Source organism: Carcharhinus amblyrhynchos, chromosome 24 (assembly GCF_965287045.1).
Source record: "Carcharhinus amblyrhynchos chromosome 24, sCarAmb.v2.hapA, whole genome shotgun sequence".
NCBI classification, from domain to species: domain Eukaryota; kingdom Metazoa; phylum Chordata; class Chondrichthyes; order Carcharhiniformes; family Carcharhinidae; genus Carcharhinus; species Carcharhinus amblyrhynchos.
The window spans coordinates 6,175,005-6,190,358 of record NC_137347.1 but is presented as its reverse complement, the minus strand read 5'-3'; the positions used below and the strand labels follow the sequence as shown (position 1 = coordinate 6,190,358).

The 15,354-nt window shown below is 48.1% G+C and overlaps 1 protein-coding gene across 1 annotated transcript in view; it reads right to left on the bottom strand.

The window, feature by feature from the left end:
- LOC145357706 (mitogen-activated protein kinase kinase kinase 5-like) overlaps positions 1–15,117 on the bottom strand; it is a 168,043-nt gene extending 152,926 nt beyond the window's left edge. Inside the window, 1 exon segment of the mRNA XM_080211133.1 lies at positions 14,728–15,117. Within this exon segment, the coding sequence (XP_080067259.1) occupies positions 14,728–15,088 (361 nt within the window). The 5' untranslated portion in view covers positions 15,089–15,117.
- Positions 15,118–15,354: the final 237 nt, after the last annotated feature.

Here is a 15,354-nt window from a genome sequence, read left to right as displayed (position 1 = left end):
GACACCCATTAATCGTGGAATCTAGAGTGCAGAAGGAGGCCATTTGGCCCATCGAGCCTGCACCGACAACAATCCCACCCAGGTCCTATCCCCGTAACCCCACATATATTTATCCTCCTAATCCCCTGACACCAAAGGGGCAAATTATCATGGCCAATCCACCTAACCTGCACATATTTGCGCTGTGGGAGGAAACTGGACCACCCAGGGAGAACATGCAAACTTCACACAGCCCCAAGGCTGGAATTGAACTTGGGTCCCTGGCGGTGGGGCAGCAGTGCCAACCACTGTGCCACCCTGCTGCCTTGTTGAGGTAATAATTTAAATGTTGGTTTTATTTATAAAATCATCATCGAGATGTTAAACACGCAGTGTGGAGCACTGGATGTTATTTCTTATTTTTAAACAGCGGGGGAACTTATTTGGCAAGCACAGTGTGTTACAAGTTTGAGGAGTGAAACTTTGTACTTTGAAACATTGCCATCTGTAATCCAAATAATAAATCTGACTGTTCTCAAGATATCCGAGAGAGAGAGAAAGAATCGAATACAGTAGCGAGAAGGACAGCAACCGCGGCTGAAATCTTACCAAAATACCTTTCTATAGCACTTGGGGGCGAATGGGATCAAAGGTTATGGGGAAAAGCAGGTTCACCTATTGAGATGGGTGATCAGCTGTGTTCGTGACGAATGGTAGAACAGGCTCGAAGGGCCAAATGGCCTCCTCCTGCATCTATGTTTCTAAAAAGCAGCAGGTTCTGGCGCAAGATTTTGATTTGGAGCATGCACGCCGCAGACGGAGAGTCGCAGGCTCAAAATGGTCCCCTATTCGAGTCGCAGAGATTCTGAATAAAGGACCCGAATTGAAGAAGTATTTACTTAAGCAGGTTTTTTTCTTAGGCAATTCAGAGATATTTCATTCAGAAAGAAGTTTGCAAATAGGTTCATTTTTCCTGGTGCTGGGAGACCACTTATTTTTAAACTGTGTCCCCGAGTTCTAGTATCTCTCACAAGGGAAAATATCCTTTCAGTTTCCACCCTATCAAGTCCCCCTCAGGGTTTTGTATATTCCGGTTAAGATCACCTCTCAAATCTTCCAAACTCTAATGGATACACGTCCAACCTGTCCTCACGAGAAAACCCCAAGCCCAGCACTCAGTCAAATGAACCTTCTCTGGTCGGCTTCGAAAGCTTTATCCTTTAAGGAAGGGGATCAGAATTGTACACCGTACTCCAGATGAGGTCTCACCAACATCTGCTACAACATCTCTACACATTAAGTGGTAAATGCGACCAAAACAGATTCTATGGATTTCTTAGTAACCCATGCAGATGTCAGTGAACAGTGAGTCATCCATCATTGCAATTCTGATTCTCTTACTAAGAATTCCAGCCTTCACCATTCAGAGAGCTAACCTTGGAATTGTCTCCAAATTCCAATCCAACAATTTCTTACCTCACAGCATTTCAATCCCATCTCATGAGACTCTGTTCCCCTGCATTGCCGAGTCTGCATTCCACCACCAACTCACAAACACAGCTCCAGCTCATCAGCTGCACCAAACAGTCTACAGCTTAATCCCAACGGGACTGCAGAATGGAGTCATCCACTTTCCACTGCCCTCTCCAGGATTCGTCCTAAGCCCTCAAATCTTTCAAGGCTCTCCGCTTGGAGCCTCTGCTCCTCTTTCTAACTGGGACTTCACCTTGTTCCCCGTCTGGAAATTCCTCTGGGACTTTTCCGTATCCCCACCTGACACTCTTTGAGTGCAGGACTCTTGTTCCAGGTCACACGACTGGCCTTTTGCACCAGTTTCATTTTACCCAGCCACACCAGACCTAACCTCAGCCTGAAACACTCAGTTACTCACGCTCTCAAACCAGGCACGTGCAGAACTCCCGAGACCTGTCAGGAGCCAGCTAAACTCTAAGAGAAAGTACGGTGGATCTTGTAACAACCACCATAACCTCCGAACAATCAAGGGTAAAGTTTAAAGTAAAAGTTTATTTATTAGTGTCACAGATAGGCTTACATTAACACTGCAATGAAGTTAGTGCGAAAAGTTCCCTAGTAGTCACACTCTGGCGCCTGTTCGGGTACACTGAGGAAGAATTTAGCAAGGAATTTCGCACCTAACCGGGGCATCTTTCAGATTGTGGGAGGAAACTGGAAGAAACCCACGCAGATACGGGGAGAACATGCACACAGACAGACAGTGACCCAAGCCGGGAATCAAACCCTTTGGTGCTGTGAGTTGGCAGTGCTAATCACTGTGCCACCAGTTCCAACACTGCGCAAGATATTTTATCTCAGGCATAGAAAGTATACATCACCTGATTTGTTCTAAAGATTCTATGCATAACTTCTGGCTCTCTGGTCAATGATAACAAATCTGTGGATCATTCCACTTACTGCCAGTGGATTTATATCATCACTGATGCCATCGTGCTGCTAACGCACATTTTTACATCTCGCATTTTTAAAGGATTTGAAGAAGCAATGGTACAGGAGCAGGCAGGCCTGGACCTGACTCAGTTTGCAATTAAACTTTTATAAAACACAGTTATTTGAGACTGGCTTCAACACCTTAGTAAACATGCTTTTAAAAAGTACTTGAGGTTGCAACCTAGCATCGAAACAGCAATTAAATTCACTCCTCCAGAGCTTATACCCAATAACTTGTGCGCTTGAAGGGAAAGAATTTCCCTCAGCATCTGAGTAACTCATAACACAACATAGCTCTGATTTACTTAATTTCAAGAATATATTTTATTCATAAATACTCTGAAATAAATCATTACAAAAATGATATTCCCAATAATTACAAGGTGCAGAAAAAGGTCATATTTACAATACTTTATGGTGCTCCGTTCCAAGGCATTACAGTTCAGTTTTTCAATAAACTATATACATTCCTGTTTTTACAGAGTTGCACACAGTCCTCCAAGGGTTTTTTTTAAAACAGTTATTAGCCCTTCGGTCTGCCTTGGTTGGAAGGTTTTAAATAGTGGACTTTTCCCATTGTGCCTTTGCAGCAGCTGCCCCAAGCTTGAGACCGTTCCTGAGTCCTGGACCTTGGAATGTGCCAGTCTGCAACACTGAGTCGAGGACAAATCTTTGCACTGGAAGACCAGCAAGTTTCGGGCAGACCAAAGAGAATCCTTCACCGAGTTGATGATCCTCCAGAGGCAGTTGATGTTTGTCTCGGTGTGCGTCCCTGGGAACAGCCCATAGAGCACAGAGTCCTGTGTTGCTCGGGATGAACCTTGACAAATACCACTGCAACTCACTCCAGACCTTCTTTGCAAAGGCACATTCCACAAGGAGGTGTGCAACCATCTCATTCCCCCCCACACTGCTTCAAGGACAGCATGCACTGGTGTTGAGACCTTGAGTGTGCATGACGGCTCTGAGGGGGGAGTGCCTTTCTCACCACCAGCCACACTAGGTCTTGGTGCTTGTTTGTAAGTTCTGGTGATGACACTGACAGTCTGCTCAGGGAACCATCCGACAGGATCTGCCATCACCTTTTCTCTCAGGGCCTCAAGAACATTATGCGCTGACCACTGCTTGATCGCCATGTGGTCAAAGGCGTGTTTCTGGAAAAATTTCTCCATGAAGTACAGCGTTCCACAGCGGTGTGGGACAGGTAGAACCTCAAAAAGTAGCGGCACTTGCTGTTAGCGTACCAAGGATCTACACACAGTGTGATACAGCCGCACACAAAGGTGGCCATCAGGACGAGAGTGGTGTTGGAAACATTTTTCCCTCCATTCCTCAGAGATTTATGCATCGCTTCCCTCTGGACATGATCCATCTTAGATCTCTAGAGAAACTTGAAGATGGCTTGGGTGACTGTGCAGGATTTGGGGATAGGTCAGATCTGCGCCACGTACAATAAACGGACAGTCCCTCATACCGGATGACCAGGTTTCTGCCGGTGATAGAGAGGGAGCGTTGCTCCCACAAGCCCAATTCCTGCCTTACTTTGGCGACGGGCTCTTCCCAGTTTTTTGGCGCACGCCCCCATCAGTCCAAACCATATCCCCAGCAACTTAAGGTAATCTGTCCTGACAGCGAAGGGGACAAAGGATTAGTCAGCCCAGTTCCCGAAGAACATAGTTTTGTTCTTGCCCCAGTTGACTTTGGCTCCCGAGGCCAGCTCAAACTGCTCACAGACTTGGAGAAGCCTGCGAACAGACGAGGGGTCCGAGCAGAAGACAGCCACGTCATCCACGTAGAGCGACGCTTTTACCTGCGTGCCTCCACCACCTGGGGTGGTAACCCCTTTACTGCCTGGGTCCCTTCTGATGGATTCGGCAAAGGGTTCAATGCAACACACAAAAAAGGACAGAGGAGGGAGGGCAACCCTGTCTCACTCCAGACCTGATCTGAAAACCATCTGATCCCCACCCATTGACTGAGACTGTGCTACTGATGTCTGTGTAGGAAGGTTGGATCCAATTGAGGATTCCCTCCCCAAAGCCCATTTTGGAGAGCACATCCATCATGTAGCTGTGCGATATTCTGTCAAACACCTTCTCCTGGTCTAGGCTGATGAGACACGTATCCACCTGCCTATCCTGCAGTAGGCAATCGTATCCCTGAGTAGCGCGAGGCCGTCAGAGATCTTCCTGCCGGGTACAGCACAGGTTTGATCGGGATGCATCACTGACCCCACAGCAGATTTGACCCGGTTGGCGGTGACTTTGGCCAGGATTTTATAATCCACGTTCAATAGTGAATTGGGTCGCCAATTTCTAATTTCTTCCCTTTCCCCCCTCTGCTTGTAGATGAGGGTGATGATGCCTTTCCTCATGGATTCTGACATTCTACCTTCCAGAAGCACACTCTCCTATACTTCCAGGAGGTCCGGGCCCGTCAACTCCCACAACGCTGAGTAAAACTCAGCCGGTAAGCCGTCGCTTCTGGGAGTTTTATCCTTCTGAAAGGACTCGACGGCCTTTGTCAGCTCATCCAGAAACTATGGTCTGTCCAGGCTGTCCCACTCGCCGTCGTCTAAGACCTGTGTGATAGATGAGAGGAAGGCCTGGGCGGCCGTGCTGTCTGTTGGCCTCAGGTCACACAGTCCCGGCATAGAAGCACTTGCAGATCCTCAGAATATCAGACTGCGATGACTTTACAGAGCCGTCTTCTTCCTTCAGGCTGCTGATCACAGAGGTTTCTCTGTGTACCTTCTGGAAGAAGAAACGCGAGCACCTTTCATCCCGCTCCACGGAGCGGACCCTGGATCGGAAGGTGACCTTGGAAGCCTCCGAGGCAAAGAGCGGGGCTTGCTGGCTCTTCACCTGCCGGAGATCCTCCCTGACGTCACCCCCTTTGACTGCAGATAGAGTAGCTCCTGCATGCTTTTCTGGAGTTGGGACATTTCCGCACCCCGCGTCTCTCTCCCTGCCCTTCTGAACCCCTTTACGGCTCTGATTAAAATATCAGTTGAGTTATCACAAGCTATGTCTGTGACAATGCAGGTAAGTGTTAGCTAAAGATAAATTTCCTTTCCACGTTTAATGTTAACATTGCATTTAAGAAAATTTCTTGCAACAAACTAGCACAAACAAGTCAACAATCTGCCAAAGAAACAAAAGCAGTGATCTCTGGAGATGTGTTTACCAACACAAGATATTCACTAACACACAAGTTCTAACGTACGCACACTCCAACATCGATAATAGTTGTAGCTGATTGGAAAATGTCAAAGTGCCCAGTCCCCACCACAGCCACCACCGCTCCCCCACCCCTTAAGCTGAGGCTACAACAAGGAGAAAATTATTTTTAAGTACTTTGTCCTTCTGAACTGCAGTCTCAAATTGGTAAGTATGTTCACATCTCAAGCTGATTATACAACAATTACACTCTGAGTGACCTTTGAGCTCGTCAATGGTTGGACGTCTTAAAAGGGCAATGATCCAAATTAAAGGCCTAACATTCCTGACATTCTAAAGTATTATCCAACCATGCCAGACTGGCATTGGTGTTTGCGCATGAAATGCTGCAACTAGCACGTGTTTTGCTCTTTACATTTCCTGAAACATCCTCCAGTGCCAAATTTGAGTGTCACTGTTTTTCCGTGCGCGCCCCACACTTATTGGCCGTTGGGTTGCCAACTGTGATGAAACGTATTCCTGGAGGCTTCATCACTAGACTTGTCCCCTCGTGCTGCAGCCATTAGTCGGCCAACACAACTATCCTCGTGACTCTCTGCTTTCCCGTACCAGCAAAAGGTCGCAACATCCAAGTGGATGATGATTAACTATCAACCAAACAGTCTTCCAACCACTGTTTTCAATATTTTTATATCTGGGTAAATATTTAAAGGAATGACAAATTCTGGAAAAGGAAAATGTTGCAAACCCTATGAGGCAAGAAGGAGGGAGTCAAGACTCATTCATCTTTAAAATTTAACCTTTCGTGGGGATACGGCAAGACCAGCATTTGTTGTTCATCTCTCGTTGCCCACGAACTGAGTGGCTTGCTAAGGCCAATTCAGAGGACATTAAGAGTCGACCACATTGCTGCGGGCCTGGAGTCACATGTAGGTCAGACCAGGTAAGGATAACAAATTTCCTTCCCTCAAGGACATTAGTGAACCAAATGGGTTTTTCTAACAATTAATGATTCATGGTGACTGTTAATGAGACTTGCTTTATATTCCAGGTATGTTTTTAACTGAATTTAAACTTGGAGTACTGTGCGCAGTTCTGGTCGCCTCACTACAGGAAGGATGTGGAAGCTATTGAGAGGGTGCAGAGGAGATTTACAAGGATGTTGCCTGGATTGGGAGGCATGCCTTATGAAGATAGGTTGAGGGAGCTAAGTCTCTTCTCCTTGGAGAGACGAAGGTTGAGAGGCGACCTGATAGAGGTTTATAAAATGTTGAGAGGAATAGATAGGGTGGATTCTCGGAGGCTATTTCCCAGGGCTGAAATGGTCGCTACGAGAGGACACAGGTTTAAGGTGCTGGGGAGCAAGTACAGAGGAGATGTTAGGGGTAGGTGTGGGACGATGTGGCGGCGCGGGCTCGTTGGGCCGAAGGGCCTGTTTCCCGGGCTGGGATGTTCTTTGTAAGTTTTTCACTCAGAGGGTGGTGAGTGAGTGGAATCGGCTGCCGTCGGTGGTGGTAGAGGCGAACTCGCTGGGGTCTTTTAAGAGACTTCTGGATGAGTGTATGGGATTTAATGGGATTGAGGGTTATAGATAGGCCTGGTAGGTATGGATATGATCAGCACAACTTGTGGGCCAAAGGGCCTGTTTGTGCTGTAGTGTTCTATGTTCTATAAATTCCATCAGGTGGGGTTTTAACCTGTGTCCCCAGAGCATTACCCTGGGTCTCTGGATTACTGGTCCAGTGACATTACCACTATGCCACCACCTCCCTCCTTCAAAGAGCCAGCACACATACAACGGCCCAGACTTTACCGGCACAGGCTCGCAGGACGGCATTCCCTGTTCGTCTTGGGCACAATCTGACAAGTCTCGGGCGAGTGTGCTGGTAAAATTCCAGGCAGTGGGTCAAATGGCCACCTTCTATGCAGTATGATTCTGATTCGAAGAATTAAGTGCATTTCCAGTTTGTCCTAACTTCGTACAGGGGAGACGGTGACATAGTGCTATTGTCACTGGACTACTAATCCAGATACCCAGGGTAATGCTCCGGGGGCCCAGGTTCAAATCCCACCATCATAGATGGTGAAATTTGAATTCAATAAAAATCAGGAATTAAAAGTCACGGTGATCGTAAAACTACTGTCAATTGTTGTAAAAACCCATCTGGTTCACTAATGACCTTTAGGGAAGGAAATCTGCATTCCTTACCTGGTCTGGCCTACATGTGACACAGTAACGTGGCTGACTCTTAACTGCCCTCTCAAGGACAATTAAGGATGGGCAGGGAATGCTGCAAGAAAGCTCTCTCAGCAACACATCTCCAAATACTCTGTGGAAACAGTCATGACACGAATGGGGTTAAAGCAACATTACACACCAAGCTACGTAAGGTAATATTGGTGATAGAGACAGGTTGCAAAGAATGTCTCAAGGGAAGGAAAAGAAGGAGAGATTTAGGGAGGGAACTGCAGAAGTCAGGGCCTTCACAGCTGAGAGCAGAGGCACCAATGATGGTGAGATTGAAACCAGTGAGGCAGAATGGGGCCAGTATTGGTGACACAGAGCTTTTTGGAAGTAGAAGAGGTTACCAAAATAGAAAGTGAGGGGAGGATCTGAAAACGACAAGTGACATTCGCACCACACAAGTACCAGGCAATAGGCATCGCCAACAAGACATTCAATGGCATTACCATCTCTGAATCCCCCCCGAACGATATCCTGGAGGTTATCAGAAATTGAATTGGACTAGCCATATTTGGACACTAGGAATCCAGTGGTGAGTAACTCACCTCCTGATTTCACACCCCCCAAGAAAGCATTCCACTATCTACAAGGCACAAGTGAGGAGTGTGATGGAATACTCCCCACTTGCCTGGATGGGTACAGTTCTTATAACACTGAAGAATCTTGTCAACATCCAGGACAAAGCAGCCCCGCTTGATTGCTACCCCCTCCCACAAACATTCAGTCCCCCAACCGATAAACAGTGGCAGCAGCAAGTACCATCTACAAGATGCACTGCAGTAATTCATCAAGGTTCCTTGAACAGCACCTTCTAAACTCACGACCACAACCATCTAAAATGACAAGTGCAGCCAAAACCTGGGAACACCACCATCTTCAAGTTTCCCTCAAGTTGCCCAGCCAGCAATGCCCACATCTCATAACAGAATTAAAATAACTAATTTTGAATTCTACATCTTGTTTCACAGGGGACCAATGTAGGTCAGTAAGCACAGAGGTCAGTATCCACTTGGAGTACTGTGCACAGTTCTGGTCACCTCACTACAGGAAGGATGTGGAAGCTATTGAGAGGGTGCAGAGGAGATTTGCAAGGATGTTGCCTGGATTGGGAGGCATGCCTTATGAAGATAGGTTGAGGGAGCTAGGTCTCTTCTCCCTGGAGAGACGAAGGTTGAGAGGCGACCTGATAGAGGTTTATAAAATGTTGAGGGGTATAGATAGGGTGGATTCTCGGAGGCTATTTCCCAGGGCTGAAATGGTCGCTATGAGAGGACACAGGTTTAAGGTGCTGGGAAGCAAGTACAGAGGAGATGTCAGGGGTAAGTTTTACACTCAGAGGGTGGTGAGTGAGTGGAATTGGCTGCCGTCGGTGGTGGTAGAGGCAAACTCGCTGGGGTCTTTTAAAAGACTTCTGGGTGAGTATATGGTATCTAATGGGATTGGGAGTTATAGATAGTTTATGGCCTGGTAGGTATGGATGTGATCGGCGCAACTGGTGGGCCGAAGGGCCTGTTTGTGCTGTAGTGTTCTATGTCCTATGTTCTACGTAGAGGTGATAGGTGGTTGGGACCTGTGTGTTAGAATACAAGCAGAGTTTGGAGGACTGCTAAATCACAGTGAGCAGAAGTGCAGCGAATGCTCGCGTCCAGAGGTAATATAGACATTGATAAAGATTTCAGAACCTTATAACCAAAGTTCATAACCAAGGTTACGAAGAGTCTGCTTCAGCCATGTGCTGGAAGGCAGAAACTTCCAAACCCATGACCTCTGCCAAGAAGGACAAGAACAGTTGATACCTGGGAACACCACCACCTGGAAGAAGCCCACACAGACACAGGCAGAACGTGCAGACTGCTCACAGAGTGTCACCCAAGCCGCAAATCGAACCCAGGTCCCTGGTGCTGTGAGGCAGCAGTGCTATCCACTATACCACCTTGCCACCATAATGACTAATAGTAATGATAAAAAGCTTTAGCTTCTGTTAATTAGCTGAAGTGTTACAACTGGAAGCGGCTGAGTAAAAACCCAGAGGGGTTCAATTTCAGAATTCCTTGTGCTCTCAGTCCTCTCTCTCTCTCTAGATCGCTCAATTACTTGTTCCACATCCAGTACTGGATAGGCAGAAATCTCCTCCAGTGAAATATTGGGAAGGTAGCGATCATTTCTCTTTGACACCCACCATAAGCTCCATTCCCTCGCTAGAGTTTCCACCCCTTTCCCTGGCAGCTATCTGTGGCTTTTACAGAAAGTGAGCATCGCTGGTTAGGCCAGTGTTTATTGTCCATCCTTAATTAGGATCATAGAATCTATACAGTGCAGGAAGAGGCCATTCAGCCCATCGAGCCTACACCAACAACAATTCCATCCAGGCTAATCCTCTGACACTAAGGGTCAATTTAGCATGGCCAATCAACCTAACCTGCACATGTGGGAGGAAACCCACCCAGAGATGGGGAGAACGTGCAAACCATCTCATTCACCATCCTAACTTGGAAATATATCTCCATTCCCTCACTGTCATTGGGTCAATATCCTAGAACTCCCTTCCTCCTTCAAAATGGTTCAAGGCAGCAGCTCACCATCATCTTCTCAAGGGCAACTCCATAGGTGCAAGCCAGGGACCCAGGTTTGATTCCCGACGTGGGTGACTGTCTGTGTGGAGTTTGCACAATCTCCCCATGTCTGGGTGGGTTTTCTCCAAGTGCTCTGGTTTCCTCCCACAGTCCAAAGATGCGCAGGTTAGGTTGATTGGCCATGCTAAATTGACCCTTAGTGTCAGAGGATTAGCCTGGGTGGAATTGTTGTTGGTGTAGGCTCGATGGGCTGAATGGCCTCTTCCTGCACAGTATAGATTCTATGATCCTAATTAAGGATGGACAATAAACACTGGCCTAACCAGCGATGCTCACTTTCTGTAAAAGCCACAGATAGCTGCCAGGGAAAGGGGTGGAAACCATAGCGAGGGGACAGAGCTTATGGTGGGTGTCGAAGAGAAATGATCGTTACCTTCCCAATATTTTACTGGAGGAGATTTCTGCCCATCCAGTACTGGATGTGGAACGAGTAATTTAGTGATCTAGAGAGAGAGAGAGGACTGAGAGAAAAAGGAATTCTGAAATCAAACCCCTCTGGGTTTTTACTCAGCAGCGTCCAGTTGTAACACTTCAGCTAATTAACAAAAGCTAAAGCTTTTTGTCATTACTATTAGTCATTATGGTGGCAAGGTGGTATAGTGGATAGCACTGCTGCCTCACAGCACCAGGGACCTGGGTTTGATTCCCGGCTTGGGTCACTGACTGTGAGCAGTCTGCACATTCTGCCCGTGTCTGCGTGGGTTTCTTCTGGTTTCCTCCCACAGTCCAAAAGATGTGCCGGTTAGGTGCACTGGCCGTGCTAAATTCTCCCTCAGTGTACCCGAACAGGCACCAGAGTGTGGCGACTAGGGGATTTTCACAGTAGCTTCATTGCAGTGTTATTGTAAGCCTACTTAGACCATAGAACGTAGAACCCTACAGTGCAGAAAGAGGCCCTTCGGCCCATCGAGTCTGCACTGAACACAATCCCACCTAGGCCTACCCCCACATCCCTACATATTACACCCACTAATCCCTTTAACCTACGTGGACACTAAGCGACAATTTAGCACGGTCAATCAGCCTAACCCGCACATCTTTGGACTATGGGAGGAAACCGGAGTACCCGAGGAAACCCATGCAGACACGTGGAGAATGTGCAAACTCCACACAGACAGTGACCAGAGCCGGGAATCGAACCCAGGACCCTGGAGCTGTGAAGCAGCAGCGCTAACCACTGTGCTACTTGTGGCACTAATAAATAAACTTTAAACCTTGTTTCTAGACAGCAGCCAGAAGTCCTCAAAGTGAACAAACAATGGGAAAGCAGGTCCTTAGTAAAGAGGTCTCTGCCATACGTTACATTGCTGAATCTAGGAAGGACTCTGATGAAATTCTCAATAAACTTGCAGCCTTAAGGAATAAGCCATTTATCCTCTCGAGTCTGGACCACCATTCAATTAGATCATGGCTGCTCTAACACCCCCAACCCACCTCTGCTGCAAAATCCTAAACACCTATTGCCCAAAAAAAAATCTAAAAATCTCAGTTTTGATATTTTCAACCAACCTCCCCAGGTTCAATAACTTTTTATTGGTTTGAATTAGTATTTATTAGAGAATGAGAGGGGTCCCTCACAGCTGGACAAATGTGGAAATGGTGTTGGAGGAGGACGGTGTGGTCAAACCGTGTCAAAGGCTGCATACAGCTGGAGAAGGATCAGGAGGGAAAGTTTATCATTGTGAAGTAAAAGGTAAAGTTTATTTATTTATTAGTCACAAATAACTTCATTGCAGTGTTAATGTAAGCCTTAAGATGAAATTCCCCTAGTCGCCACACTTCGGCACCTATTCGGGTCAATGCGCCTAACCAGCACGTCTTTCAGGGGGAAACCAGAGCACCCGGAGGAAACCCATGCAGAAACGGGGAGAATGTGCAAACTCCACATGGACAGTGACCCAAGCTGGAAATCAAACCCAGGTCCCTGGCACGTGAGACAGCAGTGCTAAGCACTGTGCCGTGTCCCAGCCACACAAGGTGTCCCTTGTGACTCTGGTAATAAGCTGCCTCAGTGCAGTGGCAGGTGTGGAAACTTGACTGGAGGGATTCAAACATGGAGCTGTGGCAAAGAAGGTCACAGAATGTGTACATGGCAACACGTTCGGGAAAGGCGGTTGGAGATGGGACAATGGTTTGCTTGGACAGTGGAGATCAAGAGTTGGCTTTCTGAGAAGGGAAGTGATGATGGTGGAGTTCAAAGCGAGAGACAGAGTACATGGAGAGAGAGCCATTAACGTGGGGACCAGGAAGGAGTGTGGAAATAAGTAAGGTCAAACAATCAGTGGGTCTGAAAGACAAGCTGATTTGGATGCACACAGTTCAGTGCAGTACAGAGGGGGTGCTCCCCTGTCAGAGGTGATATTAAATTGAGCCACTGTCTGACCTCTTTAGTGGATCTAAAAGATCTCGACACAATTTTGAATAAAAACGCAAGTGTTCTCGCCTGGCCTATTCATCCCTCAGCCAAAATTAAACAAAGAACAACACATCCCAGGGAAACAGGCCCTTCGGCCCAACGAGCCCGCGCCGCCATCTTAGCAACGTGTTTTTCCTCCTCCACGCTTGACCCATGTCTATGCTTATGGCACCCCCATTGGAAACCAGATTAAGGAGAGAATAATTAATGTGGAACACATTATACCTGGTCATTTGTTTCACTACTGTGTGTGGGACATTGCTGCACATTAACTGAGTTACATTCTGTCTAACATTGAGTACAGTTTATTAAAGTACCTGACTGACTATAAAGCAATTTGGGACTTCTCAAAGATGTGAAATCTCACTCAACTTTCCCACTGCTCCTCGATTATCAGGCTGCTTCCCCAACATCCAATCGTGGGTGAGCCAGAAATTTTCACTAATTAGATCACAGAATCATAGAACCCTGCAGTGCAGAAAGAGGCCCTTCAGCCCATCGAGTCTGCACCGAACACAATCCCACCCAGGCCCTACCCCCATATCCCTACATATTTTACCCACTAATCCCTCTAACCTACGCATCCTAGTACTCTAAGGGGCAATTTTTAGCATGGCCAATCAACCTAACCTGCACATCTTTGGACTGTGGGGAAGAAACTGGAGTACCTGGAGGAAACCCACACAGACACGAGGAGAATGTGTAAACTCCACACAGACAGCGGCCCAAGCTGGGAATCGAACCCAGGTCCCTGGAGCTTGAAGCAGCAGTGCTAACCACTATGCTACCGTGCCACCCAGTTAAACTTATTGGGAAGACTGGTTGAGTTTGGAGCCCACCATGAACGCTTTTCCCACTTTGCAAATATTCATCATAGAATCCCGGAGGAAGCCATTCGGCCCATCATTATGCACTGACTCTCCAAACGCCGTAATCCCATGTATTTACCCCACTAATCCACCTAACCTATACATCTTTGGAGTGTGAGAGGAAACCGGAGCGCCTGGAGGGAACCCACGCAGTCGTGGGGACAACGTGAAAACTCCACACAGACAGGCATCCGAGGCTGGAATTGAACTCAGGTCCCTGGCACTATGAGGCAGCAGTGCTGTGAAGCACTTCGCTACAGTTAATGTGTTATAAAATGCATGTCATATTTAAATACAATTATTTCTCCTTATGATCGCCCTCAAATTAACTGTGAGCAACATCACAAAAACCTGCTAACTATTGTACAAATACGTTGGCAAGAGTATCACTTTATTCCACAGGGGTCAGGGTTCAAGGGTAGTGATTAGGGCAGGAGATGGACAGGGATGGAATGAGACAGGGAGAGAGGACAGGGCATGGTTTAGGTTGGAGTGAGATGGGCAGGGGTGGGGATTGGGATGGAAGTTGGGGAAGGGGCAGTGAGATGAGGTGCCATATGGGCAAGGGGTAGGGAGTTGGAGAGGGGGAGGACAGGGCATGATGGGGGGGTGGTGATGGGCATGGTAGAACATTAGCAGATGGGCAGGGTGTAGGGTATTAGGAGATGGGCAGGGTGTAGGGTATTGGGAGAGGGGCAATAGAATGGGCAGGGGGTCGTGTATTGGGAGAGGCACAGGGGTAGGGAAATGGTCAGGGGGTAGGGGAACGGGGTAGGGGAATGGACAGAGGGTTGGGGAGCAGGCAGGGGGCAGGGGAACAGGAGTTGGGGAATGGATGGGGGGTAGGGGAGTGGGCAGGTGGGTAGAGGAATGGGAGTTGGGGAATGGGCGGGGGGGGTAGGGGGAATGGGGGGGTAGGACAGTGTTGGGGGTCACTCACCTGCGTTGTAGAAACAATCCAGGGTGGCAGTCTCGCCCAGCACCAGCCTGCCAAAGGGTACAATCTGTAGGGCGGCATGGGCATCTTCACAAGCCTCCTGGAGACACCTGAGGGACAGACTGTCCTGGGACTGGGGACTCGAACTCTCACTCAGCACAAAGACAACCCGCAGCTCCCGGCTGCGGAGCTTGGGGGCGGACACTGCGCTGCGGCTCATGTCGATGGCCAGCGGGTCCTGCCAGTAGCTGCCGGCGGACACGGAGCGGGGGTTCGGCCCGGGACAGTCCGCAGCTGCCCCGCTGCTGCTGCTGCTCCTCCGGCTGGAGCCCCTGCGCTCACTGCCCAGCCTGTCCGAGCTCATCTCAACCTCTTCCCCAACAAACTTCCCTCTGCTCAGCTTCCCCACTCCGTCCTCCTCCTCCTCCTGTCTCTCTCTCCCTCCTTCCCTCCCTCTGCCTCTGCACCGCCTCCTGACTGAGCTCAGAAACACAGCCCGGGAGTTCCCCAGAGAAACTCTCACTCCAAACTCAAACTCATCCAATTAGCTGGCCAATTCCCCTCCTCCTCCTCACCTGCACATCTTTGTATTTACCCTGCTAATCCCCCCTGGGGTTAATTTAGCGTGGC